General features: G+C 39.2%; 2 protein-coding genes across 3 annotated transcripts in view; both read right to left on the bottom strand.

Moving 5' to 3' along the window:
- POLR3B (RNA polymerase III subunit B) overlaps window positions 1-14,685 on the bottom strand; it is an 82,639-nt gene extending 67,954 nt beyond the window's left edge. Inside the window, exons 1-9 of one of the 2 annotated variants that reach the window (XM_085321688.1) lie at window positions 14,521-14,685; window positions 13,848-13,880; window positions 11,172-11,228; window positions 11,029-11,093; window positions 10,456-10,531; window positions 7,411-7,511; window positions 5,886-5,977; window positions 5,029-5,146; window positions 3,509-3,617 (exon numbers count right to left, since the gene is read on the bottom strand). In XM_085321688.1, the coding sequence (XP_085177814.1) occupies window positions 3,509-3,617; window positions 5,029-5,146; window positions 5,886-5,977; window positions 7,411-7,511; window positions 10,456-10,531; window positions 11,029-11,093; window positions 11,172-11,228; window positions 13,848-13,880; window positions 14,521-14,592 (723 nt within the window). In that variant the 5' untranslated portion in view covers window positions 14,593-14,685. Of the gene's footprint in view, window positions 1-3,508; window positions 3,618-5,028; window positions 5,147-5,885; window positions 5,978-7,410; window positions 7,512-10,455; window positions 10,532-11,028; window positions 11,094-11,171; window positions 11,229-12,741; window positions 12,759-13,847; window positions 13,881-14,520 lie in introns of those variants that run through there. The other variant, XM_085321689.1, reaches the window with a different exon arrangement.
- A 4,301-nt stretch (window positions 14,686-18,986) lies between these two features.
- On the bottom strand, window positions 18,987-26,205 carry LOC146586215 (T-complex protein 11-like protein 2). The gene is made up of 5 exons (XM_085321642.1): window positions 26,067-26,205; window positions 24,844-25,031; window positions 23,247-23,428; window positions 22,305-22,477; window positions 18,987-21,713 (listed from the first exon to the last, which is right to left on the bottom strand). Exons 1-5 carry the CDS (start codon window positions 26,176-26,178, stop codon window positions 21,469-21,471), a joined length of 900 nt encoding a protein of 299 aa, XP_085177768.1. The 5' UTR covers window positions 26,179-26,205; the 3' UTR covers window positions 18,987-21,468.
- Between the last annotated feature and the right edge of the window lie 1,703 nt (window positions 26,206-27,908).

Here is a 27,908-nt window from a genome sequence, read left to right on the forward strand (position 1 = left end):
AGGAAAGATGTACTCTTTGGGGTGACCGTATATAGTTCTAATCCCCCAGCTGCCCAAACCAAGGGACCTTTACCTTGACATTACTATTCCCACCCCTTCCCACAATTCACATACCTGGCTCTCCTTCCTCCCCATGCAAGAAAAGAAAGAAAGTAGAATACAGTACGTTTGGGTCTTTTCCTACCATGTAGTTGATGTATCCATGATTCACATGGACACAGAAGTGCTCTTAGTTTCTATTTAAAATGAGCTATTTTTAGTCTTAGGCCTCAGCTCTTTCAGTGGATGGTGTTTGTAATGCCCTCTACGTCACAGCCCTTGCTTTTAGGACCARAATTTCTGAGAGGTATTGTTACCTCCCGTTTACAATTGCAGCAGCCTGATCAAAGATCTCTGATATAGATCTCTGATAATCTCTTCCTTTTCCATAAAGCTACAGTGAATTGCTGCACCTGATCTACTTCTTAAATAATTTGTAAGAATTCCAAGTCATTTATCGACACTGGGTCTAGAAAGAGAATCCAAAATTGCCCAACCTTCTGCTACCAGCTCTCAGATAGCTGTGAAAGTCCCTGACAAAACCGTTCCCTCTAGCTGACCTACACACGGGATAATAGCCAACTACGAATTATTGGTCCTTCTCTTAGTCTAGTCATAAAAGGTCTGTGGAACTTCACTGGAGTCTGGATGACAGCCTGGTAGGAAGTGCACAGCAATGGATTTTTGTCACAGTTTTCTCAGTTTATTTTTTAATCTGAATTCATACAACCAGTTACTACTGTAAAGGTTAAGACAACTTAATTTTCAACTTTAAGTTGCAAAGGCAACTTAAAACTTCAGAACTAAGGTTGTCTGGCAACTTAAGTTTGGCCCTTACRGACACGCACTGTGATATAATCTCCAAATTACGAGAACTAGAACACTTACTGGTAACAAAACAGACCCATGCCCCATGGATGCATGGTACAGGCACCGAGATAAGGTATAAAGAAAAATGCCCTGAGGCCTGGGCCTCAGTAGAACTAAATTATTTTCCTGGTTTTCCAACATATCTCCTACATATAATACTGATATGTGAGAGAGCTGAGGCTACACATAGATACTTAGTGTAACCAAAATTTTCAAGTTTTAGGACCACAGGCTTTGTAGCTTCACTTTTAGTAGTTAAACACAACAAAGTAATATCCCCACCACAGTGATGCTCAAGAAAGGTTGGAAGCTGGCATCTGCCTAAGGATCCATTGCAAAGACTATCCAGGACTTTCAGTTTCCAGTTGGAAAGTCATCAGATGCAGATAGAAGGTATCTCAAGTTAACAAGTCATTGAAAGGAAAGGYAAGGAAGATCATCATTCATGAGGACAGTAAGTGCTGGTCAAAGATGGTATATTCAGAATTGTTAAAACAGAAGCAGCTAATTTCCTATTGGATTAAATCAATACAAATCATCAACCAAGTTATTTTGCTACAGGAACTGCCAAGAGCTTCTTGCACAATATTATTTAATAAATAATAAAAAGTAACATTTATATAGAACATAAAAGATATACGTAGGCAAGGGGAAAATTAGAAAACTATAGCAAACATTGGCAGAATATGATCAAGTAGTCACTACAACTCTGCTAGGGAAAAAAAAGAAAGAAAGAAAGAAAGAAAGAAAGAAAGAAAGCTCCTCAGACTAATAACTCAGGACAGTTGTTTTTCTGTAGGCAGGTATTTATCTGTACCAGCAGGGGGTGACAATATGCAATAAAAGTCTGTATGTGAAGGTGGAATCCAGCTGTTTGGTACTTGGGCTTAAGTACTTTGCTACTTGGATTAAGATTAACATTAACACTTTTAGGTAACAAAAAATGTTATGAACTTAATTCTGACTCTTTTACAGTGCACTTCTGCCCACACATCATTTCTCAACCTCYTTTAACGTTGGTCAGTAAAACCAGATGATCTCCAACAGATTGAAGAGACTAGTGTAATCAGAGGTAACAGGCACTTATTTCTCAAGTCTAAATCCAACCATTATTTATCTGATTTCTATTTGCAAAAACAAAACATTTTCTAGAAGGAAATTGATTCTTACAACTCTTGTGTAGCCAAAGAGTTGTGCAGTCTGTAGCAGCTGGCTAAATTCAATACATTAGCACTGCAGGCTGGAACTGTGTAGATACTGTGAGCAAGTGCTGCCCTCTCCTGGCAATTTATTTCCTCAAACGATTATCACCTCCCCAGCACTTCCCTTCCTGTAACTCTAGTTAAGCAAACACTCAAGATTGAAATAGAACTACAGAATCTACTCCTRTTGGTAGGCAGATCCAGGAGAGTGCATTTTTGTGCTCTGAACCACTTTCCCTCTAAACACAGTGCATCSAGGATTTCTGCCCTATTTTGCTCTGCAGGTTTGCTCTCCATCAGGCTGCAAATCCATCCAGGCAGTGAAGCCTGCAGAACACGAAGCACCCACCAGCTCCTGAGAGGACAGATCCTATCCCAGCCCTGCCATGCCCTCTTCTCCTCTCCAGCAGCCTGACAGCACCTGCCTCTCTACTTCTGATACTTCCTCTAGCCCAAGTATTTAATGCCACCGACAGGTGGGTTACCAGCCTGCTTCCAGTCCTGTTAGGCAGCTGGAGATGTCTTCAGGCTCAAATGAAAGAGAGAAGCTGAAGAGTGACAGAAATAGCTCTGCAGTTTCACAGGCAGTGAGGGAAGTATGACACTGTAACCAGTTCAGCTGGCAGGGCAAATACCCCCAAACTCCTACACAATACCAAACGTGGGTGCCTTTTACACTGCCCTTTCTACAGCCCCACTGGTGGTTACTTCAAAGTTATGATGTCCATTCGATGTGGCATTCGCTACACTGAAGATACAGGTAAGCATTCCTGATTCAGATAGGGCATCTAAGACTTGAGAGAGTCCAAGTGAAAGATGAAGACTGAGCTCATTCACAAGAGAAGGAACTAAATTGCCAAAAAAGCAAGCTATTCCAATAACCTTAATGGATTTAGKACTAGGTCTAGGAAATGCAATGCTTCCCAAAACACTGCCAATTTACCCTACGGCTATGACTGGATGCTGAGTATAAACACCTGATGGCTATGCCATGCAGTACGGGGTGTGAAATGAAAGATGTTGAGCTCCTCAGTAGTCTCAGTGTTTGAAAAAAATGAAATCCTTAATCCAAATTTACAAGACAGCTCAAAACAAATCAAAAGCTTTCTGACTTTCTGTAGCAACAGAAACACAAGCAGTAGTGCAAAGGGACCTTGCACTGCACTAAGGGTGTGTGCACTGCACACATTCATCCGACACAGCAATGCTCTCCTTGCAGAAAAATGCAGTGCTTTCTTCTCTTCTTTGCTGTAAAACAGACACCACTTCCCAGCAGAAAATAGCTTTTTCTCCCTCAGCTCTGCCATGTCCTTCTATACACACTAACTTTTGAGAGCTGCTGCTGATCTTCATTTTTGACCTACGATTTGGATTTTTTCAAACCAAATCTATATTACCTTAAATATAATAGCAATGGGAATATCTTCTGACAAAGTGTTATGCCTCAGGTAAAACCTTCCTTGTTTCACAACCATATTTGTTCTGCTCTTCTTCTCATGAGTGGAACTGAAATTCAAAAAACAAAAAAAAAGTCAGATGCAATGTTTGCACTGACTCTTCTAGAATCTTCTGTGTAAAAATTTTAAAACTTCAGCAGTCTTTCACCTGAATTAATCCCACTTTCTCCTCTTTTAAAAATTACCTGAAAGCAGCCAGACACCATCCCATAACTCTAAGGTAATAAGATACTACTATTTGTGATGGGGAACATCAGTATTTGACCTACGTAGGTAGAAGTTTACAATTTTTGAAAATCACACACGCATGCTTTTATAATCCAATCAAATGTATCTAGTACGGTCAATCTGTTCATAGGTAATGTGGCAATACCAGTAAAGATGTACAGTGCTTTTGGTTGTACTTTTAATCTCATCTGGGCTGTCTGTGCAGCAGTACAGCAGCTGGGAGAGAGGCCTAGGAGGTGACAGCCCTCCTATTTAACAGCGACAACCATATTACACCAGCATGCAGCAACAAAGCTAAAGGCAACCAAAACATAAATAAAGGAGGAAAGGTCAAATTCAGATTACTAGCCATTTTCAGTAACTCGTGCAGTACAAAAAACATTTGATTTTGCATCTCCCTGCAAAAGCAGGTGCGTTTGTTACACATATCACCTGCATTTCAGCTACACTGCTGATTTGGTTGTRTGCCTTTCTTCCACCCTACAGTGGCAGTGTAGCTTCAGGAGAGCTGTGTGAAGGACAGAGTAATTTCAGTTTAGCTGGACAGTTTAAATATATTCCAGGTTAATGTAATARACTATGACTGTTAGAGGAAAAGATAAGTCAAGGCAAACTTTTCTCATGCAGCCTCTCTGTAGGTCCACATGCTAACAGCCATTGTCATCCTTACAGAGGTTGCCAGCACGGATACTTTCCAAATTTTAAGTTATCATGACACAAACTGCATTGCAGTGCATCTTCCAGGCTGAGTAAATTAGTCTACATTAAGTTATGATTCCTGAGGTGTCCATATCAAGAAGCAAACTACYAATGCTACCAGAAAGTAAATATTCTACTTTTTTGTTCCTTCTTAAATTCCTTTAAATGCTTTTACACCATTTTGAGTTAGTTAGACAAAAGGTGATAGCCTATTTCCACTGTAGTAAATTTATGTTACATGCTGCAAAATGAGGCCAAGGACCATGAGGGGCATTTTGTTACGTTAAATACTAGAATTTGTTTTTCCTAGTTTGGGATGAATCCTGAAGCCTGTAAGTAAATCCCACTGATTTTCACTGGAATACTGTACAGGCTGTTTCAGGGACTGAAGTCCTAGCATACAAAACGATTGTAGCAAGAGGGAGACACTGAACGTCTACATTTATTTCCTATGAAACTGTGTAAGTGGAAAAAAGACCCACAACTTCTAGAGCTTCGTTCTTATTTCCTTTAATTACACAAATTTCCCGTACCTGGTAACAGAAGCGCCAACTGTTCCTTTTCTATCAGCTTCCACAATTATTCTGTTTTTGGATAACTGTTCTTGAATAAGTATGACTTTCTCAACACCTTTAACAATGAAATAGCCACCTGTTCAACAGAAAAGAAAGATTCTGCATGTCAGTACCTTTGTACCTTACTCACCTCTTTCAAAATGCTTTTGGATATAAATTACTAAAAAGTAAACTGCAAGTACTAAAGGGTGAAACAAGAGAATAAGTTCTTCACTCTTTCAAGACAGAACAAACTCTGTCTGGAACCTAGAGTAACTAGGAAAATATTCTATTAGATTGCTAGGCTCACATTTAGCATTTGGGGACTAAGACTTTGGGAAGTACTTGGACAGAATAGAAAAGGTCCAGAAAGAACTCTCAAGCAGTCCAGAATCTCCAAAGCTTTCTGGTAACTTATTTAAAGGTGTTATAAAATTGTTAGTACTACAAACTAGGTAAAAATATTGCCTGTCAGAAAAGTATTAACACATTAAAAAAATTATCATGTATTACTTTTACAGTGCATATTAATACATTTCTCAACTTCTTCAAAACACTGGTGTATCGCTTTTGAGGTTGAAAGCTCTTTCTACAAATGTAACACTGCTCACTGTCAACTATTTCTTACTATTTTCAAAAACCTCTTGACCTCTTTTAGTTACAAGCACGGATTTAAGAACTTTCCAGGATGACTTTACAGTAGTAGGAAATGTACCAATGGGACAGTTTTTCTCCCAGTATTCATTCCATTATTTTTCTAAACATGTCTTAGTAAAAATACATTTAAAATTAAAAGTATAGATGAGAAAAAAAAAAGAATGTGGGTGAAGATATACCTGGATCTAAAGGACATTCGTTAAGTTTGGCAAATTCTGCTGGAGTCTTCCCAGTAAGAACACAATTGGAGCTACGCAGCATTATAGGCATTCTGCAAGAAACCCACAGTTGCTCTTGTATTTTAGAACGAGATAAAAAATATGAACAGTCAAATTCAGAACAATAACTGTGCTGAACAAACTGAAAAGAACGCAGACAACCTTTAAGGTTTGGAACACAAGCAAGCTATTGAAAGCAGTTTTTTCCTTTAGTCCCATCTTACTGCACTGAACCTGCATTTTGAAAAAGAGTATTGAAATTAGACATCTACTGGCAGATTTAGCTGCCTTTTATGCAGCTACCCAGGCACCCACAGCAAGCACAGCCATCAAGGCCTATGTCTTTTGAATAGAAATATCACATATATTCTAGTGAAAATGCACTTTCATTTGAACATTTTTCTTTACATATAAGACTGCATAAAATAATTCAAAAGACTCAAATTCAGGTATTTGTTTTTAAAAAATCTTATTCTCTTAACAAATGCCTCAGAACAATACAGTATTAATATAGTATTACTACAGCTACAGAAGCTGTGTTTTATAACTGCATTGTTCTATATCATTTTCTCTTGACAAATTTAGAGTACATTTTTTGATATRGTGGCTCAAAATTTCACCACAAGAAGTAGCTCTTTATCTTCCTCCTCTTTCCTGCTAGTATTCTTCTTTCGCTAACATGCACTGGGACTTACTGAAGGCTCTTGACAGGTCACTATCTTTTAAAAACAGTTAGGTTGGTCTTTAAGGACCCTTGTCTACAAAAAGACATCCTTGCCACCTATAAACAGAATTGTGCTTTCAGCAAATACTAGACATTTTGCCTTTTTTGGCATAGTTAAGAGTTTTTTTTTTTTTTTCTCCTCTCCCTCAGGCATACTATTCTTTCTTTAAAAAATTAGATGTCTTTCACAATACTGATACTCTCATCTGACAGCCTTCAGAGAAACAACATCATAGTAACGATAAAAAACCRCTCAAAACTTTCTCCACAAAACTCAGCCTTGGCTTTAAAATAGAACAATTTTAAAGGAGAGTTTAATCGCATATGGAAGAACAAATGCTTGCTTTGCTGGTTTTACCATCCATCTTGCACAGACATATCTCTTCAAGTTAGATACAGAAGACTGAGAAAAAAATGTATTTGGTTATAAAGCAAACATGTTTATTTTCATTTTGCAATAATGTGACTTGTAGCTCTAATATTCTTTCATGTATTTTTGTCTTTGGTTTTATTTCTATCCCAGACAATATCCATCATTAAATTCATTCTTTGGGAGAAGGCAAATTTCCAAAAGCCTAGACAAAACAAAATGTTGTAACAGAACATATCATATTCTGCACAGCTATTCATCAAGATTTGCCTGTTCACTTTCTCTTTTAACAAGGTAAGCCTCCATTTGTTTTTCAGTAATAACTTCTCCCACCACATGGATCACAYGGCAAATAAAAACTAATACCAGAAGCTTGATAGCTGATACCTTACCTGCCAATGGGTAATGCATTGCGGATGATCCTCTGGCTACCTCGTGTATATTCAATATCCACTGTAATCGGGGCAGAATAAGTCATGTCTCTCAGGCGGCACTAAAAAGAGAACAATCATATGGTTAGCTGTCTGCTTGGAGTCTCAAGAATCCCTCTTARAACAGCCCATGTTTGCCCTGTCTCTTACAAGCACTCATGAAGAAAGCAAGCAAAGCAATGCTTGATCAAGCTCTTCATGGTACCTGATTTATGTCTGGCAAAGTCTCTTGTTTGAAAAACAAACCAAAAAAAACCCTAATACAGGTATCGTGAGGTCTCAGAAGCAGGCAGGGGAACTGTCTCTTTAGAGTACAACAGTGCAGGACCTAACTTCTAAACTTTTTAATTAAACAAACAGGCCTAATTGGCAGAGTAGACACAAAGGTTTCAGAATCGTGCTCTGCCCTGGTAACTACATGCTCTGAGAAGGGGTCTTGGCTGAAGAATGTTTCTAGACAAAKACTCTTAACAGCTGGAGAGCGGTACTATCAAATGAGAGTAAAAGAGACACCGAGCTACTTATTAATAGAATAATGAGCAAATCCCAAAGTATGGTGCTGTTTCCAAAGATGACTTACAGAAGACTGACTAAGTATGACTCCCTCTCAAGATTCCTAAAATCCATATGCAAATTCCTCAGATAGCTAGAAGAGCAGCATATACCTATCTAGGACACTAAACAGCCCAAGGCTCAATCATTTCTAGTCAGATCTTTCTGGTCTGCTTTCCCTAACCTTGCTCTACTATTACTCTCTTGCTAGCCCCTTAGGTATTACACAACTTTATGCAAGACAAGACTTATTGCATTTGCAGAATGCGAGCRTGCAATGCACGCCARGTCATTTGTCACCTCACTGTGCATTTTATACTTCTGAGCTCCAGGATTATGGATTATTAGGACGTACATTTATGTCTCTATATGATCACTCAGCTTATTAATTATGAATTAATAAAAGGCAATTAAAATTTTCCTGTGGATTGAAGATGCAACTGTATGGAAAAATTTGCCTCGAGAATCATTGCAAACTGGATGCCCTTTCTCTCTACACTAAAAAGAAAACCATTTCTCTAGTAATAAAACATTTACTCACAAGCAGTTTTTAAACTGTGACTTGTAGAAAACTAGGTCCCATTGTGCTCTAAGCAACTTCACTGAATTTAAAAGTAACTGAAAATACACTCCTCTTCTAATTACTTTAAGCTCTTGTTTATAAATAGACAAGGAAACTCTCATAAGGACCAAGTGAGCGGGAGAGCTAGACAGATTCATTAGTATTACTTTGGGGAAAAAAGGCTTCAAGATTCCTTGCGTGCTGTGTCCACCTAAGACACAGATATAAAACAAGAATTACACAGTGCATCAATCTGCTACTTGTACTTTTGCATCTCCTTGCTTCAGGTAACTTTGTCTTATATTAGACATCTAGAACTCAAAGACAGGCACATTTTTAAACAGTGCATGACTTGATCTTCAGGGGGGCCAAGGACTTAAAAGCTCTCACACGATTGAAACTAGGTAAAGTACTCAAACTATTTATGAAAACCCAACCATTTTAGCTGTGTTTGGGAAGAAATTTCATAAGCATTTAACAGACAAATGTAATGACATAAGTATCTAGTCTATTTTATTTCTAATTGCATCCAGAGTTTCACCCAATCAGCATTCAATTTAAGAAAATAACCGTGGCTTTCACATGTATAACCCACTGAAAAAAAATGAAGCACTAGCAATAAGTAACAGTGAGAATATGCCTGAGATGCAAGAGCAGGATGTTATAAATTCAAAGTGAATATACCTCATGAAACACTTATTTTGCTTTCTGCTGCATGTATATTTTTGCAAGTATCCTTACTAATGTTGATTAAAAAAAGAAAACACAATCAGCACAGATTTTAATTATTGGACTCTTGGGTCTGAGTTCTCAGCCACAAACAATTTTTTTGTATTCAATTTCAATTATACAGAAAAAGATCTCTCGTACTGCATTTTGTGCACTCTCATCTCTACTGATCTAACATTAGCTACAAAATTATGAGCATCATGAGCTGAGCTGCCTTATCTAACTGCACTGTTAATGGCAGCTACTTGCTTTAAAATCTCTCCATCAAGCTAAGCAAGATTTGAGTCAGCTTCTAGATCGCAAAGTGACTATGCACAAGAGGCAGCCACCAGAGGGCTTCTTTACAAAATCTCTCCTAAGCACAGAACGTCTGCCGTGCCAAAGTCAAAACAGCATGCCACACACACTACACGAAGGGAACRATCCAGTATCATGTATGAAATATATATAGCAAGGAAAAAAGCRTGCTGAAATGTGAATTGATTAATCAAGGTTAACAACTGGTAGTATTTAGATAAATAGAAAATGAAAGTGCAAGTCCCATGCTCAGGTCCCTTTCTGAGGCCAGAAAGAAGCTGGAAGTTCCTCAGCAGCAGTGATATCAATCTCAATGCTCAGCAGGAAGAGAGGAATACTTTCTGCATTATACCTCGTATGCTACCAAAAGCAACAGACTCACTGTTTTCAGTCACACCAACACTTGTTCTCCAACATTCATATTAACTGCAGAAGTATACCACCATTTGTTAATTTAAGTTGCTACACTAATGTCAGAAAAAGTTTAATAAAAATATAAAGAGCACTGCATTGTAGTCTCCAGGCATTAAATCTCCAGGCATTAAATCTGTTATAAGGAGAGCCACTGGCTAAGCAAGAGAACTACTTTCAYTACTTCCACAGAAATCCACTGAAATATATTAAAACACTGAATACAKCTAATTGTACATACAGGATGGAAGGATGGATGGAAGGGCGGAAGGACAGAAGAATTAGTACATGGTGTTTAAATCTCTGAAGTTTCTTTCTRCACTGAAGGTGATATAAAGAATACCATCAAATGTCAAGTAGCAGTGRTGACCATAAAACAAGAAGTTGTTTGCAGTCACCACCCAAGATATTCCAAAGATCAAACCAAAGAAACCTACTAATGGAATCATTAATACCTCATGAGGTGATACAGGTCGTGTCACATTAAAGCTTTCTTCCACATCTGGAGTACCCACATAGATATTAAGGTACCTGTAATACATAAATTTCCAAAATGAGCAACGACCCAAATATTTTTCAGGCGATCTGAAGGAATATGAGTTCATATATTGAAAAATTAAGTTCTTTTGACAAAGACTGGTTAATTAATAATGAGTAATGATTCTTCCCAAAGTAACCYATTGTATTTGACCTACCTTCTGATTACAGTTAAAATTTAATCTGCATATGCAGAAAGTCACAGGTTACTTTTGCAAATAGAAAGATATAAACTCCCCTGTTGTCCGAGATTACTGAATTACAGAAAAACAGCAATATAAAGTACTGTTAACATCTGGTTAACAACTCTGCTTAACATGACTGCTCTTTAATCCTCCATATCTTTTTATGCTTTAAATAACAGTAAAGTAATGCAGAAAAATCTCTTGATCTATACTCGTATTGATGTCYATACACATTTTACAGTCAATGCCAAACCTCTGAGACAGTATATATTCTACTACTGATACAGAAATCAGTTTTACACTTACTTCAAATACCACATTGGATCAGCATCACTTGTAACTTTTTCGTTGGCTTTCATGATTTTCTTTATCTGAAAAAAGGAAAAGAATTGAGTCACATGCTTTTTCTGATGACAAAGTGCCACCTCCTTCCCACCAAGAAAGCATACCTCTACATTGATGAAATAGTTGAATGAATCTATATGCTGCTTCACAAGTCCTTTCACCTAAAAAAAATGCATGCAACAAATAAAATTAGCTTAAGTAACATTTGTTGTAAAAGATGTAAGAAATTAAGCATTTACAAGCACTTTTGGATCTCCACTAAAATCCTTCATTTGGTGAATTTCTGAAAATTCCCTGGATAAGCAGTCTGGTTCTACACTGTGTGTTTCCAGGTTTATGCCAGGCTTGTCATYGTTCTCAGAGTCAAAACAGTAATTTGGTAATTAAAACAAAATAAGCACACCATGGACTTCGGAATTCAAGCAAAAGCATGACTAGCCTGTGCTGKTGCCTGGGGTTATTTCTCGCCAAATGCAAGGCTTTTCATTTCCCACTTCATGTGATTCCTCTCTGTCCATTTCTCCAGGCTGTTGAGGTCTGTCCGAATGGCAGAACAACTGGCTGCTGTATCAGCTGCTCCTCTCAGTTTTGTATCATCAGCAACTTGCTGAGGGTACGATCAGCCCCATCATCCAGATCACTAATGAAGTAGCTGAAGAGTACAGAACCCARTATTGACCCCTGGGGTACACTGCTTGTTACTGGCTTCCAACAAGACTTCATGCCACTGATCACAATACAAGCTCAGCTGTTCAGCCAGTTTTTAATCCACCTCATTGTCTGCTTACCTAGCTTGTACTTCACTAGCTTGTCAAGTGCTAGCCAATTTTGAGACATACGCTTACATGCCCACAGACTGCTTTAGGCTTTACATATTCAATTACAGACAAAAGGTCACAATATTTAAAACTCCATACAGAAAACAGAGGTATCTAGAGAAAAAACAGAGATGAAAACTAAACCAAACTAATGAGCAGGTAAGGATGGCTTAGACCAGCAGCTCCCCATATAAGCACAGAACAGATGCAGAGCTGTGCTTACTGCATGACAGAAGACCASGAACCAGCACAACAATCCCAGATCAGGGCAAGAGGCTGTGAGTACAAGGAACTTCACAGGTAACGTGGAACTTTTAATGGTCTATTTTGCTTTAAAAAAGTCGGGCTTAAATGATTTATTGATCTTGTTTGAAGGTCACAGAAATTTCATTTAAGTAGTTCATGTGACAGACAACAGTTAAGCCTGAAATTGTTAGAAAGAACTTGGAAACTTGGAATGATAAATTTAGCTGCTCAGTAAGTCTCCACAGGTTAAGACAAAGAAAGACTATCTAAAGAGTTTTGCTCTGGAGTTAAGAATTCTGCTGTCTTACAAAAACATTGCATATAATCTGATATAGACAAGAAAATACTATGAGCTTATTAGTGTTTAGATAGTGCCTCTTTTGATTTTTGTAAGGAGATGTCAACAACTTTATCAAAAGACAACTCCACTCTAGAAACCATAATGCACAACACTGGTTTTGTCTAATTGTAGCACTGCTGGCATTAATACCACAACATGCAACAAAAAGGCCAGACCACCATCAGCAATCCTAGAGTAAAGGGCTCACAGGCTGGAAATAATGTGGGATGGATACACTTGGCATAAAGCACACAGTAAATTGCATCTCACCATCAGTAACCCTCTCTTTTTAGCAGTCTCAGGAATTCAGACAGTATCACTAGCTCAAGCATGTGATGGATGTTTATAGGGTTGCTTGGAGAGGCAGAGCAACAGGATTCATTAGGGCCCCAAAACATCTTCAYAGCCCTGAACCACAGTGAAAAGACATACAATCCGTAACTGACCTTTGAATTTTGTTTTCCTGCAAAGATGGAACACTGAAGGGTATATCAAGAGAAGAAGTGCACAGATATTACACTGGGAAGGAAGGCAATTCACAAAATTAGGCTGAAGGGAGCTTTGTAGAAATGGGCAGCATTTCAAAGGACTAATGATACGGGTGCAGAAGTGGTTGCAATTCCTGAAAGTACCTATGCACATCACAGACTTTACCTGCCATCTTTATGATACAGTATCATTACTGTCTTTCTTCYTCCTCACTTCCAATTGTTTTTTACTCCTGTTATTACATGTAATTGCATTTCCATATAGAACTGTGTCTTCAGCTAGGACCAGAGTGGGTAGCACTGAAATTAACACAATAGTAATCTCTGACTTCAGTCTAGTTCCGATATTCATGAACAAAGATGTACATATATTCAAGCCTTTGCATAACCTGAAGTTATGTACCTGCTATGACAAACATAATTACCTACTCAGTGTTGGCYGGAGCAGCTGTTGGGACCAGCGCGCGCCAGGGCAGTGCGCCCGCAGCCCCGCGGCCACCAGCAACACATCGCGGCCTGGCTTCTCGCACAGGCCTTGGTGCTCTTCCCGAAGATGGTAGTGAAAAGAACGCAAGGCAAAGCCARAAACAGAACCTCGGCCTCCCAGACCCCAGCTCCAGCTTTTAATCAACGGTTTTAAAGTGACCCATGAGGGGAACTGAAAACCAGGAGGCAAAGGATTTCTCCTCAAATTAATTTTATTAATCAATAAACTGATTTATGTAACAAGCTTATCCCCAATTCCATAGAAGCAGGGAATGAAAAAGAACTGCAAAGTCCAAATGGAGGGTGGACATATAGTCTGGGAAATAGCAAAAGGCAGAAGAGGGGGATGTGAAATTAGAAAGGAGACTGAACCACACCATGAAACAAGTGTTTAACACTAACCTTTAGAAATGCTGGAAGAAGTCTCCATTTTTCCTGAAAATGGAAAATAGTTTGAAGTACATTTCCAAAGAGTGAACAAACATTTAAGAATCTTGGGTTTTTTTCTTAAAAAAAAAAAAAAAGTATTTAAAATCAGATCTGTTTAGAAAAAAAAAAGACTGCCCAAAGTCAATTTAGTTGAGTAAAAACAGTACAGGGAGATGACTCAGTTCACTTTAGTAAGCCATATGTACTATGCAATTTTTACTCAAGGCACAAAAGGACATTTTTTTTCCTAAAAGCAGCTTATGTACAATATATATTTATTGTAAAACTCCATAATGTTATGTTCTGGTTTAAGAACACCAATCTTTGTGTCCTGATAACGTTTTAAGGTACTTTTCGGCAAGGGAAGACTAGCTACCATTTTGACTCTACAAAACACGTGCAAAATCTCATTCTGGGTGGGGGGGGGGGCGACGCTTGCAGATATGAGTACCCGTAAATCCCGTTCAGCATTCCAACTCCTACAAAGATTTAGCCAAGCTGCCCCAACAAATTACCGGCGGGCGTAAGCAAAGCAAGCTTCACCCCGTTTCCACCCTCCGCGGATCACCGGGAGCGCCCCCTGCCAGCAGCCCCTCCTCTCCGCCGCCCAGGGCTGCGCCTCCCGCCTGCGGCCGCCGCCGCTGACCTCCACCGTGTTCACGGGGGCCGCCGCCTGCTCGGGGGTCAGGCTCCCCAGCTCCGCTGCCAGCGCCTCCATGACGAGCCCGGCGCAGAGGCCGCGGCGCAGCCAGCGGACGCTCCCYGCGAGGGACCGGCGGTGCGGCAGCCAAACGTGTCCCCCCCCACCACCGCCGCCGCTACGACGGCAGCGGGCGCGGCGCGGAAAGGTTCCGGGCCGCAGGGCGTCCGGGGCGAGGGCGGGGGACACGCTGGGCGCGTGCGGCCCTGGCGGGCGGAGCCGTTGGCCGTGCCCGCCCCGCCCAGCGCCGGCCGCGGCAGCCGTTGGGACCGGCGCGCGCCGGGGCAAGGCGGCCGCCAGCGACATGTCGCGGCCGGGCTTTCCGCACGGGCCGCGGTGCTCTTCCCGAAGATGGCGAAAGAAATGCAAGGCAAAGCCAGAAACAGAACCTGGGCCTCGCGGACCCCAGCTCCGGCTTTTAATCAAGGGTTTTAAAGTGACCCGTGAGGGGAACTGAAAATCTATAGTTAATTCAAAAACTGGAGTGTGTTCAGGAGTTGCATTTCACAGAATCACAGGATGGTTGAGGTTGGAAGGGACCTCTGGAGATCATCTAGTCCAACTCCCCTGCTCTATAGGACATTGGACAGGATCGCGTCCGGGCAGGTTTTGAATATCTCCAGAGAAGGAGACTCCACAACGTCTCTGGGCAACCTGGTCCAGTGCTCTGACAACCTCATGGGAAAGAAGTTTTTCCTCACATTCAGACAGAACTTCCTGTGTTTCAGTTTGTGCCCATCGCCTCTAGTCCTGTTGCTTGGCACCGCTGAAAAGAGTCCAGCCCCATCCTCTTGACACCCTCCCTTAAGGTGTTTGTAGACATTGATAAGATCCCCTCTCAGTCTTCTCCAGGCAAGAGGCCCAGCTCTTGCAGCCATTCCTCATAGGGCAGATGCTCCAGCCCTCTGATCATGTTCATAGCCCTATATTGGACTCTCTCCAGTAGCTCCATGTCTCTCTTGTACTGGGGAGCCCAGAACTGGACACAGTACTCGAGAYGAGGCCTCACCAGGGCTGAGTAGAGGGGCAGGATCACCTCTCTCGACCTGCTGGCAACACTCTCCCTAACTCCCAGGTCCTTCTCTGCAGAGCTGCTTTCCAGCAGGTCAGCCTCCAGCCTGTACTGGGACATGGGACTATTCCTCCCTAGGTGCAGGACCCTGCACTTGCCCTTGTTGAACTTCATGAGGTTCCTCCCTGGAAGAGGTTCCTCCTCTCTCCAGCTTGCCCAGGTCTCCTCGAACGGCAGCACAGCCCTCTGCTGTATCAGCCACTCCTGCCAGTTTGCATCATCAGCAAACTTGCTGAGGAGGTACTCTGTCCCTTCGTCCAGGTTGTCCCTTCGTCCAGGTCATTGATGAAGAAGTTGAACAAGACTGGACCCAATACTGAGCCCTGGGGGACACCACTAACCACAGGCCTCCAACTATTCTCTGCACTACTGATGACGACCCTCTGAGCTCTGCCTTTTAGCAAGTTCTCAGTCAACCTCACTGTCTACACATCTAGCCCACACTTGCTGAGCTTGCCTAGGAGGATGTTATGGGAAACAGCCTCAAAAGCCCTGCTGAAGTCAAGGTACACAACATGCACTGCTCTCCCCTCGTCTACCCAGCCAGTCATTCCATCCTAGAAGGCTATCAGATTGTTTAAGCATGATTTCCCCTTGGTAATTCCATGTTGACTACTCCTGATCGCCTTCTTTTGCTCCATATAATTGGAGATGACATCCAGGATGAACTGTTCCATCACCTTTCCAGGGATGGAGGTGAGGCTGACTGGCCTGTAATTTCCTGGATAAGGAATTTCAGCAGCCATATGAAATACTTTGCTGCAAAATAGGAGAAGGTATAGGATAGCTACTCTCCCACTCGTTTGACATAAGTACCTTTTAAAAGCAGAAGGTGAAAGCTTTGGAGTTTTGAGTTTTGGGGGTCTTTTTTGGTTTTCTTTTTTGGTTTTCTTTTCTTTTTTTTTTTTTAACTCAGATCAATTTTAGATTCTATGTGAATAAAGCTCACTGTGATTTGTTTGGGCTCCACTCATCCTGGAAGTGAAGGCTCAGCTTCCATTTAAGCACGAGAAGAGTAACAGTTTGGACCAGTTGCTGGTTCATGTTCTATTCATTGTCCAGTCTAAAATTAATAGTCATCCTAGAGAGGTGTCATTAAGAATGTTGCAACTGTACAAAATTCTGTGAGGTCTTCCATCTAACTAACTATACTCACCAAGCAGCTTGTTAGGGAACGTACTCTTTCAGTCCAATGACCTGCTGCCTTGCTCTCAGATCAGTTAGCTGTGGTTAGTACGCGACCAGAGATCATGTTTTCTTCCATAATGAGAAAAAACAGTAAACTGGGAGTCAGAAGATAAGGAGTTGCTTCTTTACTAACTGCAATAGGCACTTGGTTTAGAAAAATAAGGTCTCTGCCCCCCTTTTGTGTTATATACAAACTTAGAATGTTTTCTTTAGCGACAGAAAACCTAAGAGCTCCTTTACACAGCACGAGCTTTCAAAGATGAGCTTACTCCAAAATGTTTGTTCCTATTGCATAATTGACCCCCCCCCAAAAAAAAAGCTAATTAAAAGCAAATTTTTCTTGCTTTACAAATTTGCAATTCAGCACTATGTCCTTGTCATAGGGGTAACTCTTAAATGGTTCACACATGGGTTAAAAATCAGGAACTACAAAAAGTCAAAAACCTGAATCAGTTAACAAAAACAGATACAGCTGAATAGCAGTCATTATTTTACGGACACTAAACAAATACAAAAAGCATCAGATCAGATCCACAGCACATTGGATCCAGACACACACAGTACACTTGGCACTTCAGGACTGACTGGGTTGTACACAGTTATTCTCTTTGATGCTAGGAGAAGAGCAGCAATATGCAGCTATCAGCTGCCAGGGGACAGGGCCATGTGGCTTCTAAAGTCCAAAAGGCTGAGCACTGCTGCCTGGACATCTGAGGGGTTTTCCCTAAGAGCCAAAACACCCTGAAAACATTTATGCCCAGTCACAGAGAAGTTGGGTCTTTCTGAATTTGACAATAGTCTAAACGGAGTTATTACACTGTTGAAAGTCAGAGACTGAACTATCACCATAAGAACATTTAATTTTACTAAAGCTGCTCTTGCAGACAAATGATCGCCTCGGATTTGTCTGACCCATCCCCCCTTTGCATTATCACTACCATTACCTTGAATACTCATTACCTACAGAAGTTTCTAAATCCTTTTGGAATCTTACTAGAGGTTTAAGCATCCCATAAAGGTTAGCAATTACATGAATAAATGTTCTACTGTATTGAGTTTGCTTCATTAAGCTTATTTATTTAAAGTATTTGGCCTTTCTCCAAACTCCTAGATTTTTTTTTTCATTTGATGCAAAATTGTACCATCCTCTACTCCTCCAAATGGGTAATCTCTTCCACCCTCACCTCTAGAGCTTGGTGCTAGGAAGTTGTATATGCACCCTGAGATTACCACCTAGCAATTAAAAAATAAACAAACAAAAAAACCACACAAGGGGCCAGTAATGACTTAAAGACTTGGCTACAAAAAAGCTGAAAAGTAGAATTACGTTCTGCAGTGATGATATATTCTGTGCAAAACTTACAGAGTTAACACATCTAGTAGGGAGAGGAGCAATGGTGGTAAAATACTCAGAAGTTTGATCCCTTCTAATTAGGAATCATGGATGGAACTTTTTTCTTTGTCTAATCCCTTGCTTGTTAAAGTAAGTTGTAATAGTCCCAGAGTTTGCGCAGGGTGTTCCACGGGGTATATAAAAATAGCTGTGAAATTACATTTTCTATTTGTTTTAAATCTACCACCTTTCTGATGTTTGTGCATCCAAAGATAGCAGCTATTTGCTCTTCACTTTCTTTATTGCCTCTCATCATTTTGTATACCCGTCATACTCCTTTTCCTTTTTAAAAAAAGCTGAAGCACAGGAAGTCCAGCTGAATATGAGGGAAAACTTCTTTCCTGTGAGAGTGACAAGAACCCTGGAAGAGGTTGCCCAGAGAGGTTGTGGAGTCTCCTTCTCTGGAAATATTCAAAACCTGCCTGGACATGATCCTGTCCAATGTGCTGTAGGTGACCATGTTTGTGTGGAGGGTGGACTAGATGATCTCCAGAGGTCCCTTCCAACCTCCACCATCCTGTGATTCTTTGATTTTCAAATCTTTTCCAGTCTAAAGAGTCTAATCTATTTTATCATGGCCAACAGCATACCTGTGATGAAATATAAGTTGTCTTCTTGCAAGGAATCAGATTTAAGCAAGAGACTGTTCAAAACATCATTTGTGCAATGGGCTTAAAGCTACTATTCTACACTCCTGCCACAACCAAGGAGTTACAGGAGAAAAAAAAACACAACAACATTTGTGCAGTCATTTATCACTGGCATTTAACATCCATTAGATTTAAGAAACACCTTGCATAAATGAGTTTATCACAATTGTATCACAAACAAAATCTAACGCATACAAAACCTCACGAGTATTTGTATTTCAAAGAAAGCTGCTACAAAATAGCATTTTGTTTATCAAAGACAGTTTCAAATTTGAGGCACATGCATTTCAGCCATGTTAGTGTAAACAGCATGCAACACAAGACATTAAACAGACACAATGTCTGTTTGAAACATTAAATAAAAATTAAGATACATTAAACAGTCACTGGAAATATTGGCCATGGTATCAAATGCCCTTTGCAAGTAGCCTTAATTACCAAATAAAACCCAACAACAAATCTTCATTCCAAGTATTTTCTAGTAAAAACTAGTATGACAATTTACATTAAAAGCCAATAGTCAAACTCATTTTACACTAGAACGCATATAAGGTGTTATGAGATAAATAAAGTATTCTAATGTTCATAAAAGCTTCCTTTAGCCCAAGGCTCAAAATACTTTAGCCATTTCCAAAGATGTAGCAAATCATTACAATTTAGTTCCTCTTAATTGCTTTTGAAATGCATTCTTCTCTTGATGATGTTGAATTACTTACCAAAACTTCATATTCATATGAGCAAACCTGTTCTACTTAGTGGAACATTCAGTATATTCTAGGAGTTCCTTTCTCAGATTTTTTCAGGCTTCAAGAAAAACAGGTCCCCTTAAAGTATATATTCATCTTTATTTTGTGCAATATTTCATTTCTTACAAGGGATAGAACACAAGTGCACTAGAGCTTTTTTTTTGGTAGCAACATATTTTGAAGAAAGTTTTTCATACCACGTACATGTGGCCAAAGGCCTTGGACATTCTGAGCAACAACTGACAAGAAGTCATTTCCCTTAATAAAAAGGGTACATAATTCTGTAAAAAGGGACTACAAAACCACAGTGCTAATAATGCCCAGTTTTTTTTTCTTTAGACCTTTATGATAGACACAGTAAATGCATATATACATAATCTGTGTGGCACATTAAGCTTTTATGGGTAAATATTTGTTTCTTAATAAAAATAGACTGTAATATAAAATATTAAAAACAAGCTATTTAACTTGTACCACATGACTTTATACATTTGACATTTTAAAAGGACCATTGTATGATAATATATTAAAAGATAATTTTCAAGTAAATTATGATTCAATTTCATAGACAAGAACACATCTAAACTAGAGTATTCCAGCACTATCTATTCCCAATGCAAAGTATAGCATGGAAGTAAACATTTGAAAGTTTACATATACTTCTCAATTTCAGATGTTTTCTGTATGCAAAATTCTTGTCGTCTTAAATGGGAACTAAGTATTGGGGCCTATCCCAAAGGAGTTTGGGGAATGCTGAAGTATTTCCCACAGAGGTCCAGTGAAAAGTCAACCTCATCACTTACAGTGCTTAGACTTTCAAGAAAAATTAACAATTTGGATTCTTGTTTTCAGAACCAGGAGTACCAAAATACCCTTGGAAAAGCTTATGCTCTCATCCAACAGACTAGAAAGGTAAATTGCTCTGTAATGCTTGGCAAGATTACTCTCAAAGTTAAGTGCTTGTGAGAACAAAGGTCTGAAAGCCCTAACTCAGAAATACTTAATACCCAGTTAAGATCAAGGATCAGCATATAACATATTAGAGTAGATTAGACTTCTGAGATCTGTATGATCTCCACTGGATAAAAGGCTTACAGACATTATATACAGACATTTATTTTTTTCCATGATTTTTTTTCCCCACCCCTTTAGAGTTCACCATTAATCCCTCAATTACAATTGACAAGCTCTGAATAGTTCCTAATTTAAACAGTGAACTCTTCTTCTATAACTGCTGTATTCAAAACAGCTTTAATACTGGCATTCTTTAATGTAACATAGGCTAAGTTCTGGTTCCAGTAGTTGCAGGAGTACTAGAACTTGGCCAAATATGAACTTATTCTTGGTTACAAAAGCTACATTACACTTTTTGCTTCAAAATCTTTTTTGAAAAGAGAATTGTTTTATTAGGTGTTATCCTAGAAAATATAAGCATAATAAATTTTATCTAGAATTATTCTGTCACATCATAATTGCCATCAGTATATGCAAATATATTTAAGTTTTTTAAAACTGATTATGTTTTAAGGGTGGCAAAATAGTAAGTACTTTGCCAGCTCTTCCCCACTGCAAGTCATTATAAATGCTTGCCTTGGAAGTCAATATTTTGCTAGTTATTGCAAGTGATACAATCCATTAAGCAGATTTAGTCTATTAAAATATATAATAAAAATTAATTTCTTTCCAGTGGTCTTCAGAAACTTTATCTGCATACATTTTACAAGATCTGTTTCCCTCATTAATAGTCACTGGAGTGGGCTATTTGTAGTAGGGAAATCAGATCGCAGTGTCTCTATAATAAAGACTGAAGGGAGAAGAACAGGGTACAGAAATAGGTCGCATTTTTCAATTGGCAGGTGCTTCTGTTTCTGCTTTCCCCCTTGGTGCTTCAGAAAAAAGTAGTTTCCTAAGTATGTTTGCATAGAATGGTCCATACACTTGTTTATTAAAGTTTACGATGTTTGCATACTGAGATCCAAAGAATTCCATCTCTGTCTGAATCACAGAAAGGCCTCCTGGCACAGCAGGCATACATTTCTGAGAACTCGGAAGAGCGAGCAAGCTTTTCATGAATAACTGGATTCGTTTGTCTGAAATAGAATATAAAATACGTTCAGAACAGAAGTAAATCCAAGATGAAGCCACACTTGCTTTACAGGCACCTGGCACATCAGCACAGCAAGACAGCCAAGAACATAGACAAATACTCTTATGCCCTCACTGCAGTGAGAAGCAATACTGAAAACTTCTTACATTAAGAGTTGGCTCCCGCAAGGTAGGGGCGGCACAAGCCTATTGAAACAAAATTACATGACCTAACATGAAGGAGTTACCTACAGAAAAAAAAAGCAAGATTAAAAGTAGAGTTGACAGAAGGGAGACCAAGTATCACTCATCAGTTTCTAAATTCTCCCAAATCCTAGCACTTCTAGGTTTGTTTGTAAGGACACTTTAAATTATTTCTAGCTGTGACTAACTATGCTGTGCAATAACAAGAACACAATCCATGGGTAAACAACATTTCTTTACTCACTTTTACTTGACCCAATATTTTACTGTAGTGCAAAAGTACTTTTTAAAAATAATGAGATAGCAGATTAAACTTGAAGTAAGCCTTAGGTTAACCTAACAATTTCTATATGGATTCATACAGTAAGACAATTATATGTTCTTTTACTAACCAATTAAGGAACTGACAGGATTGTTCTCCTCAACAATACTAGCAATTTGACCCATTAAGTTATCCTGCACTTCTGTATTAAGAGTGGGGAAGCCTCTTTCAGAGAGAGACATGTTCACATGGCTGCAGATCTGGAGACTGATAGCATTCAGAGCCTCCTTCAAATCAAAAGTTCTGGAAGAAAAAAAAAAAAATGAATTAGCTTTTGCAGCTCCTGTGGCATAGTTTACAAGTTGTTTTAAACTCATTCCTCTCCTTTCCCATTGCTATTTTGAAGCTGCTCCTTGCAATGAAAAAGTTTAGAAAGTTTATCATTTGCTTTTGCAGTTTTACATACTTCCATAGATACAGGACAAATCTCCATCTGCAACATAAAATAAGGATGCTAACTGGGATGCAAATGAGAAAGCCATTTTAATATGCTGCAAATAGCACCAGTTCACTTTGATCATTTACTTAAGTATTTTCCTGGGCTGAATTCATAGCATATCATAGGGAAAGTAAGTTTCCCGCTCTGCAGGGAAACTAGCAGACAGCAGCAGACTTGCTCATAGTGTGAGTGACAGCAGAAGCATCAGCAACTGAATAGCTTAAACTACCTCTAGAACAAGTTTGAAGCAACTTGCAAGACAGCTTTGTGAATGTATTGCCACTGTCTCTCCTTTATTGGAGAAGAAAAACTAATAAATGTTAGTGCTATCCTCCAAATTCAGAAAGTTATAGTGTCAAGATTAAAAGTTCAATCAAAATAACTTTGAAAACATGTACTTAATGCATGCTGTGGATGTATGGTAGTGAATACAGATTATGATTCATCACCATTCTATCATTATCAGGTACAAGCTATGACACTTTAACTGCTTCTTACATTTTCAGATGCACTTGTTATCTCAGCTCCTGGGGAAAGGGGGAGAGGGAAAAAAAGTGATAAATAAGGCCTTACTTCTTGTTCATGCCTTCAAGAAGAGGAAAAGAGATCCTTTTCAGTTGGTCAGCAAACTCTGGCACATTGACAATTGCTGCACCCACCATATTGTTTGTTATGAGACACACACAAGCTATGATTTTTAATTGATTTAGCTTTTCTCTCAACTCCTGAAGACGAACTTCATCTGTTATTAGAGTCTAGAATTGAAACAATAATATCAGTTTAGAATATAGAGGGAGAGAGGCAGGGATAAGGACAGAGAGGAGACTTTCATAATGCATTAGTCATTTTAAATCACAAACGTGCTAAGTCAGAAGAGGCAGCAGCTGAAGCACCTTGAACATGTAGTATTGCAGAAAGTAGTATTACATGCAAGTACTAGAGGTGTTTCTGTGGTGGGGAGAAAAGGCATTACCTCCAGTGCAAAAAACTGAGGACACTTTTTCTCATAGCCATCTGTGGACCTCAATTCAGTGCAAGATGCTGAATGCTCAGGGGATCCAGAGGACATTGCAGTGATTTGTTACACAAATTCTTCTGGATGAAACTGTATCTTTTGGAAAGTGTCATAACCTGAAGCATGTGGGCAGTGATGAGCAACTTTGTATGACAGCCACTAGTTCAAATGCCAGAGAGGTCTGAATGATCTCTAGCCTGCTACAGGCAAAGAGCCTGTATTACTCAGACCAACACTGTAAATAACTTCCACAGTAAGATATAGCTGGAGTTTTTTTATTTTGTTTTTAAGATAAGAGTTCATCTTAAGCAAAACATTTCACTGAGAAACAGAGGCATTAGCCTTCAGCTCATTGATAGTAATTCGTACTACAACAAGCTAGATCCACAAGAGAATACTTGCGTCTAGCTCATACTCAGAACTCTGGGATGCAGGTAAGAAAGGTGGCTTCTTCTCCTTCTACTGATCCAGGGCGGGAAGAACATTCTCATGTAGTTCACAAATTCTCTACCAGGCTAGATATAGCTCAGACTCCCACTCCGCACATGCTACCTGTAGCCCTGACTGATCCAATTTCAAAATTGGCTCCCCTGAAAGTTGCAGAGGTCAGTGTTCAGGTGTTGGAAGAAGAACTGAATAGTGATTCTTCAAGCAGCTAGTTCACATGCTCTGTGATTCTGGGCATCTCAGTTTACATGCACTGAGAAAGGGTAAATACCTAATTCAGAGGGCTTCAAGTTTTTAAAATCAACTCTGTTATAAAGCACAAGTTATTCTTTCAGCATGATCCCACATATTCCTGCTGCTGTTAGGATAACAAAATGCTATAGTCCGTTCTCTCAGAGAGATGCATAGAGCCAAGTGCTGTCAGTACAAGCCCTAGCCTTTGATTATTGCCAGAAGACTACTTTTAGGTGGAGTGGTGAGCTATGACTGGATATACAGAAAAATAGTATTTAAACATTTCTAGTTGTTGACTTGCCTATTACCAACACTTCAGAAAACAAGGCTAGAGTATATTATTTCCAAATTACTCAGATGTCAAGAAAAAGAGAAAGGAGAATTCTATTTCCTCTACTATCATTACTAGCAGGATTATTACTATACCAGTATTTTCATATAGTTAAAAATTTGAAAATACTGGAATACACTTACCTCTGGAATTGTTTTGTGATAATCCCACTGTAACAGTTTCAAGTAGCCATTGTTTAGCACCAGCGTAGGACTAAGATTTGGTTTAGAACTACTATCAGCACCAGGGGATGATGAAGATTCATCAGAAATACAAGACAATTCATCTTCTATTGATTCTTTTATCCATTCTGTTGTGAGATCCAGAGCACCTAAGCATTGCAAATCAGCACAGATTATTGTACTCTTTTATCAAAGTAAGCAGTAGCTTCAGAAAAGTTACATATACACAGACATGACAATAGAACTTCTGAAGCCTAAACAAACATAGCAGGCTGCAGAGTTTTCACAAAAGCCTATTCTCTTCCCCACTTTTTTCACTAACTATCTCCATTGATCAGCTGAATCTTCCAGATAGCCTGTATGAACCTAACCAAGTGTTAGATTTAAGCCAACATTTTGAGGTAGAAGTCTCAGTAGAGTCCATGTATGTTCCCAAAGCATTCTTGTTGTCCCCTCACTTCCCCTCTTTTCAGTCCTATACCCTACCTGCTGAGTGGTCTCTCTGAACATTAACAGTGTGTGTTTGTTGTTAATAAAGAATTCTTTTGCTTATACAAACACAGTAGGCTGCCATCAGAGGCTCTGTAATTACATTTTAGAAACCCTGGCTCCAGATTCAAGTTTATTTTTTCTTTTCCTTTCAAAATATGTTTTCTTAAGGACAGCTAGCTATAGTATATAAATCCTGCAACAGTGGATTCAAGTTGACTTTGCATTATTCCAAATACCTTTTCCTTAAAGTGTACATTTTGCTTTATTTAAAAAATAAAAAAAAAAAAATCTTGTCTCTTCTTACTTTCAGGCACACTGTTTTTTTTCCCATGTTTGCTTGCAACTAACAGACTTGCTAGGTACAAAAGAGATAAGAGTTTTATCTTTCAGCATGTGAAGCTTCCTCCTCCAGACAGAAAGAATCATTGTGTTTGTTTTCCACACACCAACCAATTTAGCAGAAGTTTGTCAGAAAGTAACCCAGATTACAGATAAATATACCTAATAGCAAGTTATGCAACTGACTGTTGGTAACTTGCTTGCTGAAAGAAATCCTACTTTCTTTAGATCTCTCAAAGAGATGGAATTTTTCCCCTCTAAATTAACTGCAATTGACAGACTTAACTTTTTTTCTTTCAAGTCTGGCTATTTAAAGACGTCTTTTTAAGTGAAATACTTCACACAATACCTACTTGGTGTTTCTTCAAGGATTTCCTGGAATTTTGTTCTTTCATAGTCCACCAAATTGCGCCGAAGATACGGTCTAAGGTTTTGAATTGTATAGTTAGCCATATCCATTTTCATTAGATCCAGAACACGGAATATTTGTCTTAAAAAAAAAGAATTTTTTAAAAAAACTGACAGTTAGGATAGTCCCTGTTCATCTTAAATGGCACATGCAAGATATACCTACATTAAGCACTGTAACTCCAGTTCTGGAAGGAGTAATATTAGTACTTCAGTGCACAAGCCAGAAGATATATTATCTACTTAACTCCTTTAAATATTCTGAAAAGTACTGCATGTAAGTCTTAGTATAAGTTACAGAGAAAAGGACAAGTGTTGTATAATTAAACACTACAAGCCAGTAATAGAAATCCAGTTGTATCAGTTGGTATAATTCAGTCTAGATTAACAAATTTCTAACTTTTTTGCCACTTTAACTGTGCCAAGAGAAACAATCCTTCTGACCCAATTGTTTTGGTCCTGGTATATAATCCAAATTGCAATAAAAACATTATGAGAATAATGGTCATTACCGCTCTAATATAACAATATGTCTAAGGAGACATGAGCTAGTTTCTGCACTTTAAGCAAGCGCATTACTCAACTTCCAGTAATAAGATCTTCATTAATGAAGCTACAAGTCTAGAGCCTGGCCTCCCAGGGGAAGCATGCAATAAATAGTTCAAGAAGGATCAATAAGAATGTACCCTTTACATTTTGTAAGGATGAGTAAGGCTGAAACAACAATCTCAAACACACCAGACTGCTATCAGAAGGCTTCCCCCTCATCCCCTGCACTGTTCAGTGGCTTAACCATTCAGAATTGGTAGCTTTCAATCTGGCTGTTTCATTAGAAGGAAGGTACACGTAATATGTCAGTCACTATGTGCATCATAGCCCCTCCCTCTCAATGGTTCTCTCAATCTAATAATAATAATAATAATCCTTTAGTTTGAAAGCAGGTACTGCCACTACTTGCTATTAGCAAGTCCCCTCTCACTGCCTAGGCATGCTCTCATTCACAGTAAGATTGTTTTGCACATAAAAATAAAAAAAAAAAAAAAAAAAAAAAAAAAAACAGAAAAGAAAGCATGGCCCAAATGACTGGAGAGACTTATCAAGGAGAGAAATGAAAGAGAAATAATTGCTAGGAAGTTTTCTTAGTGTGTTTCCAACTTAGGCACATACATAGAGCTACCGAAGAGAAAGATGACAACCAATAATAATGCTTTGCTGGAAAGGCAGGTCTAGGTCACAGCTGCATTCATGCTGGTCACATCTGATTGACTGTGACAAACAGTGCTGAGTAATTGCTCTAATCACTGTGGTAGGCATCGTACCTTGGCCCAGCAGAAGAATGATGCAATAACTGCCTTCAGAAGCCTGCCGCCCCTTCAACCTGACATCTTTGACAGCAACGCATTCATTTTAATGGGAGGGTTATTTAGAGTTGCTGCTGTTCAACAGGGGAGAGAGCCCAACCACTGTTCCCAAGTTGGCCGCAGATAAGGGCCTCATTAAAGTGCTCAGGAGTACTTATTTGCAGGTTGACTTGCTGTGATGATCAGTTGGTGGAAAACTATAACAATGAGAAGCGCAAAAACATGTCATAGAGAATTGGCTGCAGGTTTGCGCTTCTCTAGAGCAGTGAACAATTAGGGTGGTGTGTCATCAAAACTTCTCATGTCAACAAAGCAACACATTCATTTTAAATGAGATACAGTCAAATCCACTTAGAGGAAACTGAAACTGGAACAGTCCTCCAAACTGCACACCCCTTTCTGGATGCCAGACTGTTTTAGAAGAGT

The sequence above is a fragment of the Rhea americana genome, unplaced genomic scaffold, assembly GCF_003343005.1.
Source record: "Rhea americana isolate MKP2758 unplaced genomic scaffold, rheAme1 scaffold_70, whole genome shotgun sequence".
NCBI lineage: Eukaryota > Metazoa > Chordata > Aves > Rheiformes > Rheidae > Rhea > Rhea americana.